At 43.8% G+C, this 10,802-nt stretch overlaps 1 protein-coding gene across 1 annotated transcript; it reads left to right on the top strand.

The window, feature by feature from the left end:
• Positions 1–213: 213 nt before the first annotated feature.
• On the top strand, positions 214–4,729 carry LOC136445713 (kelch repeat and BTB domain-containing protein 2-like). The gene is made up of 6 exons (XM_066443847.1): positions 214–475; positions 1,512–1,619; positions 2,424–2,573; positions 2,883–3,774; positions 4,185–4,412; positions 4,593–4,729. The coding sequence occupies exons 1-6, from the start codon at positions 266–268 to the stop codon at positions 4,727–4,729; spliced, it is 1,725 nt and encodes a 574-aa protein (XP_066299944.1). The 5' UTR covers positions 214–265.
• Positions 4,730–10,802: the final 6,073 nt, after the last annotated feature.

Raw genomic sequence — 10,802 nt, 5'->3', positions numbered from 1 at the left:
TTCCACATACGCGACTTCAAGTTTATCATAATTTGCTTTTGTATCATCCATCATCTATTATGGACAAGATTTTCATATCTTAAGTCTTCGTGCTAAAAATTTGATAAAAATATCAGCTTACTACAAATGATATGAAGTGCAACATTGACAGTCCTATCGTTTGCTGTGAGAGTAAAATAACAAATCTATTTTTTTTTTTTAATTGGCTTCACCTTTCGAAGTTTTCGTTTCAGTATCTCAAGGGCGACTATCTCGATCAGTGACGATGGATGATCCCAGTGCGCATGCGTCGAAGCTGCTGGCCTACTTTCAGCGCATGCGCAAGTCGGGACAGTTGATTGACATGTTGTTGGAGGTTGAAGAGCAGGTGTTTCCCTGCCATCGCGCCGTCCTGTCCGCCTGCAGCGCCTACTTCCACGCCATGTTCACCTGCGGGCTCAACGAGACCAGGCAGAGGACAGTTCGTCTGTTAGAGGTTGTCAGTATACAAGTTTAAAGGGGTCCTAAACTCCAGAAGGCGGTGTTATTTTCCACTAGATTATGTATCAATGAATACATAATCAGCCGACTTTATACAGAATTTTGCTTATGGTGAATTACACAAGGTGTGTTTTTTTAAAACAATATGATACTCACTAAACCCTTGCAGACCCTACCCATGTATTCCCTATGTGTAAACATACATCTTCAATGGTGAGTATTTTTGGCATAGATGAGGGGGGTTAAGCACAATAAGAAGGCCAATTGTTAATAAGATGTAAAAGAACACAAAGCAAGACGAGTTTGTCTTAACCAACCTGACATTCTTTTTGTAATCTTACCGTTTTGTCAGGCCTTGTCAGGCGCATTGTAATACGCCATAGGCTAAGTTGTTTAATTAATCAGAAAATAGAGGGTCATCTGGGGAATTCGGTAGAATACTGAATGCTTTTTGATGCGCATTGGACTAGTGGGTACTTATCGTATGCTTTAAAAATTATTCATTTTTACTTCCTAAAATTATCATCTTTTGGAAAATAACTCCCCCCTCTGGACTTTTTATTATATATATTTTATTTGTATGGACTTTAGGACTCCTTTAACCTTCGGCATGCTAAGGCAGTCGTTTGGCACCAAATATGTATTCGTTGCGGTGTAAGGCAGCAGGGAGAAGGTTAGATTTTAGTACTAGTCTTCTTCAGATTTAGTTTAAACAAAGTTTAAACTTTCTCTCCAACATGAATAAATTTCTCCACACCAAACGCTTTGACATTCTTCATGTAAACTGACCCGCTCACTTGTGACACGTGACCTTTGACGTCATAGTAATCTCCGACCGTCAATCCCTGCTAGACGCCCGCCACGGGGGAAGCTGAAGAAGGCTGTGGTTTCAGGCTATATAGACAGGCTGTCTCATGGGCCTTTCCACTGCCCATTTACTTTCTTCATACCTGCATGTTTCTGACAAGTTTTATGTCTTTGTTGTTTTCTGTACTTCACATGTTCTGACATTAGCCAATCTCCCGCCACAGGTCAGCGCAGAGTCTGTCGCTCAACTGATCGAATTTGCATACACGGGGAAGGTGGAGGTGAGCCGTCACAACGTGTATGAGCTGTACGCTGCCGCCTGTTTCTTTCAGGTAAAACAACAACTCCAATATCCTAATACAGTCAAACCTGCCCAAGGCCTTAGTATAATTCACACATCTTTGTAAACGGTTTCTTAAAACACTTTATGGATAAGTCGATGCCGTCCATAGATTTTTGTCCGTCAAGGTCTTTAAAATGTTTCAGTCATAGGCAGCAAAATCCGATGTTGCCACATGCTCGAAAATTAGGCGGTCGCCATGGGCAGGGATTGGGCTCTGGGCGGTCCGAATTCGTACCGGTCGCGGTCGCGTTGGACAGGCCGCTTAATGCTTGTGCCTATGGGGAAAATTTTCGGGACCGAGAAAAAGTGGTCGCCATGGCCAGGTGGTCGCCTTGAAAAGGTGGTCGCCTAGGCAGGTTTGACTGTAGTGACTTTGCTGTTTAAGGCGCGGCCACATCATCGTGCGATCATCGCACGATCACAAACTAAGAGTATTCTCGGGATGGTCGTACCGCAGTGTGTCGTACAATATTCAGCTGTCTTGTTACCAAAAAGACTGTCTTAGATCCTTGTCGGCAGTTGGTTCTGTCACAGTCCGCTTGAAAATCCTACGACATCAAAACCGTACGACGGCCTACGATCGTACGACGCGTCGACGAACGTGACCGCGACGGGTGCTAGCGCACGGTCTTTGGATACAATAGGCACCCGATATTATTACCACTTTAGCGGAAAGATCGGTCGTTTTAAGTCAGTTGGCTACGGTTGTGAGTGAATGAATGAATGAATGCGAGCCTTTGCTTGACATTGCCATTTTTGACATGTTACTAGTACCATCGCCCCCCCCCCTCAGGTGCCACAAATCAAGAAAGAGTGCGCCAGGTTTCTCCGACGTCATCTTGACGTCACCAACTGTGTGCAGACCTACGTCATGAGCGACTTGTACGGACTACAGAGTGTCAGGAAGGCGAGCATGAGACTCATTACTGAGCATTTTCTACAGGTATGACACAGGAGGGGATAGTGGAGTATCAGTTATTTCCATACATTCTATAACTTGGAAAACACTGCATATTAGCCCAAACGATAAACATGTTTTGTTAATCTTTAAAAAATTCTGACTTTTGCAACACTCTTTTTGGTGTTTGAATACACTTGACTTTTGCATTGGTCCACAAAATAGAAGAAGGTAAAAGTAGAAAAAAAGCGAACTAAGAATCTTGAGTTTACAGCAAGTGTCCTACTGTAGTAATAGACCTACATGTAGTGCAGCTTATAAATGTATAACTGCATCATCCACCCTTCCCTGTAGGTATCGCAGTCACCAGTGTTTTTAGAAATGCCAGCCTTCCAGCTACAAGACGTCATTGCCAGTGATGACGTCATGGTTACTGCAGAACAGGACATAGTTGACGTCATCATGACGTGGGTTCGAGTGGAACCGGAAGAAAGAGGAAAGCACCTGCCTGAGCTTCTAATGCGCGTGCGCGTGCCCTACCACGTCTTTCACGATGACAAACTTGAGGAAAACTTAGAGACTGAATCATCGGACGCGAATCAGCAGAAAATGTCCCGAGGAAACACGACTTTTACCGAGAGCCTTGTACAACTCGTTCCGCGTTTGGGATTCTACATGAAAAACTGCATTATTTTTCATACCATGTCGGATTCTCTGTTATGCATTTGTCCAACGGAGCAGAAAATCTACAATATAGAAGCGCCGCCATGCGACACGGACCAGACTGCATCTTGCTTTATCAACTTTTCTCTTTTGAGAACTGAAGAAAACGAGCTCTTTGTAGCCGGCGGAAGAACGCACACAGACAACGAAGACGAGCAGCCAAGGATAACAAGATATTTTCTTAAATATGACGTTCACAAAAATAGCTGGGAAAGACTGCAAGATCTGACAACGCCGCGTGAAAACTGTCAGCTCGTCTTTTCGGACGACAGTGTGTTCGCCATTGGAGGTTTCCTTCCCAACAGCTCGGCTACGTGCGAAAGATACGATCACGTGAACAACACGTGGACACCAATCGCCTCGCTGCCATGTTCTGATGTGATGAACTTGAAAGCCGTCGCGGTGGACGATGGGATAGTCGTGATTTCTCGAGAAGGAATGTACCGTTACTGCCTTCGCAATGACCGATGGGATACCCTACCCTCCACATCCAGAAAGATTTTTGTAAAAGCTATCAGCTTCAGTAAGTCTTATTCTCGGAATGATCTTTTTTTAAATCATAATTATGTCATTAGCAGCAGACTTAGATCTCATTTTAAACGTCCAAATCATGATTTAAGTCTTTAATGATGTCAAAGTGCTTTGATACTGGCGAATCCTGGTCAACGTGTAGCTAGTTCTAGACTAGATTTCTAAAGTCAGGAATGCATTTGGTACGAGAATGGAAAATTTGGCAGAAAAACTTCAACATTTTTTTTCAACGTAACGGGGGTGGGTGGCTTACCATACATGTAGTTCGATTTTGGCAAGCCATTTGGGACATTTGGCTGGTCCAAGGATGTTTATCTATTTATTTATTCCAATAAATAGGTGTAGGAGCGACATTTGCGTCAAATATGCAACATGTTGGACTGATCGTTTTTGCTTCTACAGATGAACAAATATTCGGCGTGTATTTCTACCTCCCCACTACAAGCCCTCCACCCCTGCACCTAGGAGTGTACCGGTCCGAGAACAACTGTTGGAAAACCATAGGGACTGTACCATTACGGCAAACAGAGGGGGAGCGGCCCCTGTTTGTGGAGTTTTTAAACTACCGAGAAGAGCTGTATCTGCTCTACGGATGGAGGAGGGGAGATAACTGCGTGTTTCATGCGACAGGTAAATGGAATAAAGTACATGTAGCTGACTTTTTGAGAGTGAAAACATTCAATCAGAAAAGAAAACAGTCTAATATGATATTCCTAGAGGTTTTAAACTCCTTCATAACTTATGTTCCTATACCTTTTCAAGCTAAGACCCTAAATAAGTGACTTTTTTCTCTCAGGTACATACCGTCAGAAGACACCTGGGTACGAGGTGACCTGGCCATCCCTCCCTGTGCTGGGAACGAGATTTTCGACTTGTCTTGCTCGTCGGCAAAGTTGGTGACGTCATCCTTAAAGACCGTGTCAGAATTCGCATTTAGGCCACACTGAGTTGACTGTATTAATTATTTGGATGAAATCCGCGAGTGCATAGCCTGAGTACCATCCTCCGCAGCAAACGCTGGCTCAATATTTTTGCGTGCTAAGGCCACAGCAAGTAATTTTTATGGATGACATCAGCGCGCTCATTAATTTTCCCCTGATTCCGAAATAAAAAACAAGAAATTTCATTGCCCTCCGACGGAGGCCTAGGTCTACATGCCCAAAATTGGCAAATATGTCGTAAACTTTGACAGGTGTTTCCTTGCATATGAATACCTAGTGTAGTTCCTGCCCATGATGGTATGATAACAAGCTGTTTTCTGCATTTGTTCTAGCAAGGACACTATAAAGCCAGTGCATTTGTTGTAGTTAGTCTATTGAGATGTATACACATCTACAAGGACATGTTTACTGTTGAATCAAGGAGGTTTTATATCATATATGAATGAATACAGGACTAAAAGACCTGTTGGTCATGATATCATATTTCGTCGCCTCAATTCTTGTTTAACAAGAATTATGACCTCAGAATTTGAAAATATAGGAATAGAAATATAGAAAAGTTTTTTTTGGCCCGGCTTGTTTTTTTTTCGCCCTATCTAATTAATTTTGGAGTCTGCGGAGGATGTCATCCATAAAATTTACTTGCTGTGGCCTAACCACGGATAGCAAGCGAAAAGATTGAGCCAGTGGTTGCTACGGACGAGGATGGTAACCAGGCTAGCGAGCGTATCAACCGGTAAAAAAACACGTTTACACCACGCTGTAAAACGCGCAAAGAAGCTGAAAATGAGCAAATATATGCTGTATCTAAAATTAAAAAAAAGGGCTTTAAAACATATGCCAATGTCGTAGAATGCCAAGTCAATTCCGAAGTTATAAGAAGATGTCAAGGAATAAGAATACAGAATCTGTTGTATGATATTTCATGTTCTGTGTCTTCAGTCGTTTGTTCAACCTTCCTGACCACTTGAATTTCATAATCAAGGCAACTTTGTTCCCAACTTTTTTTTCTTCCCACGCTTGCATCAGTTTTTGGGTGCATGGAGTATGTCATCCATGTAATCAAATAAGTACGGCCTTACATGGAGAGGATTTCAGCTCAAAAGAAATATATTTCCCGACAAAAGTATGAAGTATTCCTTCGAATTTGATATGACAACATACATATAATTAGACACAGTAGCTCTCTTTTTCGTTTATTTATTCATTTTTTGAATTTTAAGACATTTGGGTGGCTCCTTTAATTTTGACAAATTGATTTTCAACGGGGCCCAGACTACAAAAACAGTAAAATTATCAGTATAACAAAGAAAATAAACTGATGACAAAACTGTAACAGAGGATTGTTGAGACATAAGTAACACAAGTAACCGAAAGTATACATAACCCAAAACATATATTACATATAAGAAAACAAATCAAAATCGTTATCCGTTACTCATATCCATTTCCGGTTCGGGTCTGCTTAACGAGGTCAGAGGTCATTAAACTATATGTAAAGTCCGCATGCTTTTCAAAGCAGATTCAAAACTTTTTAGCGATGAGAGTTCCATGATATAATCTGGTGGTGTTTGTTTACGTCTTCGAGTATAATATCAACCTGCAAGTGGATAGGTCTTACACAAATACACCACATAGATACGGTCCAATACAAGTAGAATGAAATCAAATTCAGTCAAGTTTTGAACATAGACACAAGTAGTTACGACTCAGTCTTAATTTTGTACATGTAAGGATGCTGTCTCTGGTGATAGCCTGAATACATCACTTGTCAGTGCACCATTTAAGACAAAAGACTCCTAGAGATTAGATAAAATCTTAAGATATCAGCCATAAAAAATAAAATCCTCACCTCTCACATTGTGTAATGAAAGAAGGTAAACACTATAGGAGAACTACTAGTATACCGCACTATATGGTGGGAGGTTATGTTATACTAGCCTGGTCCCAGTCCCTAGGGGTCAGCGTTGGGGTGTTTTCCCGGGCCCAGTCTGCTTTATTGATTCGTTTCTGTCAGCCTGTCTACTTAGCTGCCATAAAGAATTTCGCAGCCTGTCTACTTTTGCTGCCATAGAGAGTTCCGCCGCCACCCTAAGTTAATCCAAGGCCGTAAACCCATCCCCGAGCGGACGAAGCTGTCTGTGCGGGTGGGCATCACTCCAAGCGCCGTAGAGATATCGGGGAGCCCCCGATGGTATAGTTTTCAGTCTATATGTCTACAGAATGTAATACTCCTGGGAATTGGATGCATTATTGTATGTAATACTGTAACACTTGCGTCGCAGACAATCAAATTTTCCATTCTTCGCGAGGGCCTGGTGTGCAAATGTCAAAAGGTGGTGTTATTTGTTACGCTGAAATTGACTTGTTCATTTCAGAAGCTTGTTTTACGTTTACTTTTCTTTTTATCCATCTTGTATTTTCATGTATGTGTTGCACTCAATATGTTGTTATTTTATATTTATGTTTTTGGGGAGAAGGCTTCTCATAAGCACTGGGCTCGATCCTAAATAGATATATGTAAATAAAATAGCAAGAAAACCTGCCTACCTGCTAGTGTCCCAAAAATGAAAACAGACCCAAAGTGGAATTCTAAATCACTTGTTAGACGAAAAATTTCCAGATTATGCATGGCTAACAAACTGAGTGTGATGGCCGTTTCAACTAAAGCATCTAATACCAGCTCAGGAAAAAATAAGTGTAGCAGGCGCATATGCATCCTTACTAGGGTTAGATGTGCAAAAGTTAGATGTGGCTGTGACGCAGGTCTATGCATAATCAACTGCTGCCTAGTGTCTGCGCATGCGCATCTAGTGTAGGACGCGGAATGATACAATATCATGTGTCCATCCGCCTAACAACTCTACCCCAAGTAATCTAAACCACTCTCTAATCACTAACGGGAAACAAAGTAGACCTTACGATTACTCACAATGACCAAGAAGCGCCCGTTCGGCCCCACGTCCACGTCAAGTGGTTTGCATATATCAGTGATCACGTGACGCACGAACTGCCCCTGATTGGTGAACATGGCAACACGGTTGTTTCCCACATCCGACACCATTACATTACCAGAACTATCAAAACACAATCCGCGAGGACCTTCCAACCATTTGTCTTTCCGCTCAGCGCGTTCAAATCCTCCAAATGTAAAGGTAAACTGTCCGTTACTGTCATACACGTTTATGGAGTCCCCAAACCAATCAGACACAAAAATGTCCCCGTTCTTCCCCACAGCTACATACCCAGGCCCGCTCATCTTAGGCCCCGTGGTGAACCTACCTCGCACAAGTGTGCCATCCTGGCGATAGATTCCGGCACTACACTCGCTCGAGATCGTTCTTTCTTCACACCCAACAACAATAACCTCACCTTTCTCATTGTTGACAGCGACCCCGTATGCCAACCTACCTCTGATTAAGATATGGCAAAGAAGCAGTCCTTCTTTGTCATATCTTACCACATGGTTAAACCCCGCCACCCAAACGCCCCCCTCCCCATCCACAGTGACATCAACAGGACCAAAGGGGACTTCACTTGGCGTCATGGTCTTAAACTGACGAAGGCTAGCCCCTGTGGTGTTGTATACCGTGATGCACATGTTTTTATAATCAGCTACGAAAGTCTCGTAGTTGTTTGAAACAGCGGCTGCGACAGGGTGTTCAGGTTCGGTCATAGGTCCTCCGCGTAGTGCTGTAGCTGCTGTAATGAAAACAGATGACAAATTAAACATTTAAGTGTAGAGATCTGTTACAGTGCAAGATTACCGAAGCATCTGAAATATTCGAAAAACAATAGAAACGTAATTACCCAGCATGCAACTTTCGTATGAGGATTCCCATCATGCTTTAGGAGGTGATCAGATACCAAACCCTTTCATTCCAAGCACACACTGGTAGGGTGATCTTGAATGTATTCCAAATACAATATCATATTCCAAATTGCTCTCCAAGCAGAGGAGAGACAAAAAGAACATGACAAAGTAGAAAGCCCGACAAAAACGCCTAAAAAACATGTCAAAAACCAGCCTCTGCTTGGAGAGTGATTCCGAATCCTTGCTTAAGTGGAAAAAACCCTACCTCTTGACTTCATGATGCCACACGACATAGCTTCTTTGCTGGCCAATACGTAGGTTGTCGGTGCTGTTGTTGCTGTCTGCTCCACAGCTGGTATAACAAGAAGATTAAACAGTAAGTGAATAGTTATCTGGTATTTTGACGGTACAAAACCTGAAACGGTGAGCCGAAGTCATGATGGCATAGCCTGCCCAAAGCATCAATAAGCCAAATTACACGAGATATCGAAAGACACAACAGCTGCCCTGCCCACAAAATTTAGTGTACCTCTTTCTGTCCATTTTGTGTCTTTTGTCCCCTCGGTAGAAACAGTTCCGTCTCCGGTTTTCCCGAGTCCTCCCCCTGACTCTACTGGAGGGTTGAGCTTGACCGGTATGGCTCTTGTGGCTGTCGTGGATTTAGAGACCCTGCTGGCACCTTCTGACACCTAACGGGCAAAATGAAACACGATAATTATAGTTGGACGTCCAGTGCAATGATGGAGGTCCAAACCGTGTCAATCTCCAAGCAGATCTACCAGTATCCAAAGGGTCAAAACACTGTCCAAATGGCTCCGGGACCAGTTGGATATTGTCTTGCCCTGATAGATTCTGCTTGGAGATTATCTGTTGCTGGATCAAGCTGTTGTGAATGTAACGTGAGAACAAAGTTCTGCATATAGATAGATTATGTTAATCATCTCTACCTCTCACCTTTGTGTTTGGATGTTCTGTCATTCTGCCCGCCATGTTTGGGATACCAGTGATGCTGGGGATGATGATCAAGATGGCGACGATCATGGCAGCCGTCGCGACGATACTGCGAAGTGGAAACCGAATTCGAATGGCCATGGAACGCTTCTCCTCCTGTTGTTCTTCACCTGTGTGCATAGATTCCCAATTTAGACTTTCAAGGTGGCATGGTGATCTTGTGGGTAGGGTTGTTGACCTAGGGTCTAAAGGTTCTTGGTTCAAATACCTACTACTAAGCACACACACGCACGCACGCACACAGACACGCATGTACGCACACGCACACACACACACACAGACAGACACACACACACACACAGGCACACACACCGACACACGCACACGCACGCACGCACACATTCATTCACGCACGCACGCACACACTCATTCATTCATTCACGCACGCACACACGCACATATACACGCACGTGTACACACAACACACTCACACTGCAGAAACACACACACACACACACACACACACACACATGCGCACACATGCGCACGCACGCACAAACCTGGTGCCGATGGCGAGTCCTCGACATCATGGGGCGCTTCTGCCTGTCTTTCCGCATGCTGAGAGTCTTGGAATGGCAGCGTCACTATAACCGCCTGGGGTTCCTCGTACGTACAGTCGCACTGCTCTTTGGGCTCCTCGTACGTACAGTCGCATGCCTCTTGGGGTTCTTCGTAGGTACAGTCACACGCCTCTTGAGGTTTCTTGTACGTACAGTCGCATGCCTCTTGGGGCTCCTCGTACGTACAGTCGCATGCCTCTTGGGGCTTCTCGTACGTACAGTCGCATGCCTCTTGGGGCTCCTCGTACGTACAGTCGCACGTGCGTCGTGGATCCTCGTAAGTGCCGTCGCAGCTCTCAATTTGCCCTGAATCAAAGTATTGACGCTGGAAACGTACACGTACGGCGGGTATTGTTCGCTGATTGTTTTCCTGTATCTCTTCTTCGAACTGGTCGGAAGAACACGCCATTTGGGGAACCGATATTGTCTAGTCGCTAAAAATCGCTCTATGATTTCTATGGTAAAACGAGACCAAGACGCCGAGTGTCAAACCTGGTACTTTCTGTCTGCGTCTACTGACTCGAGAGCGTCTCCGCGATCAGTATAACTACGACCAATTTGCTCCTGTTACGTGGCAAGACACGACTCGGGTATGCAGCTCACAGACATATTGGAATAGCAAGTTCGGTGTGGTAGATTCCCCCGCCCACGTCGTTGATACTGTCTACCAAACTCTATTCAAAACGCGTCAATC

The sequence above is a fragment of the Branchiostoma lanceolatum genome, chromosome 12 (genome assembly GCF_035083965.1).
Source record: "Branchiostoma lanceolatum isolate klBraLanc5 chromosome 12, klBraLanc5.hap2, whole genome shotgun sequence".
Taxonomy (NCBI): Eukaryota; Metazoa; Chordata; class Leptocardii; order Amphioxiformes; family Branchiostomatidae; genus Branchiostoma; species Branchiostoma lanceolatum.
This window is presented reverse-complemented; position numbering and strand designations above follow the sequence as displayed.

What these genes read in the sequence shown, in the direction of transcription:
- LOC136445713 (XM_066443847.1), top strand. Translation starts at nt 266, where the DNA reads ATGGATGATCCCAGTGCGCATGCGTCGAAGCTGCTGGCCTACTTTCAG. An exon ending in GGACAGTTCGTCTGTTAGAG is followed by an intron (nt 476 to 1,511) that starts GTTGTCAGTATA and finishes CTCCCGCCACAG; the next exon opens with GTCAGCGCAGAGTCTGTCGC. An exon ending in CTGCCGCCTGTTTCTTTCAG is followed by an intron (nt 1,620 to 2,423) that starts GTAAAACAACAA and finishes CCCCCCCCTCAG; the next exon opens with GTGCCACAAATCAAGAAAGA.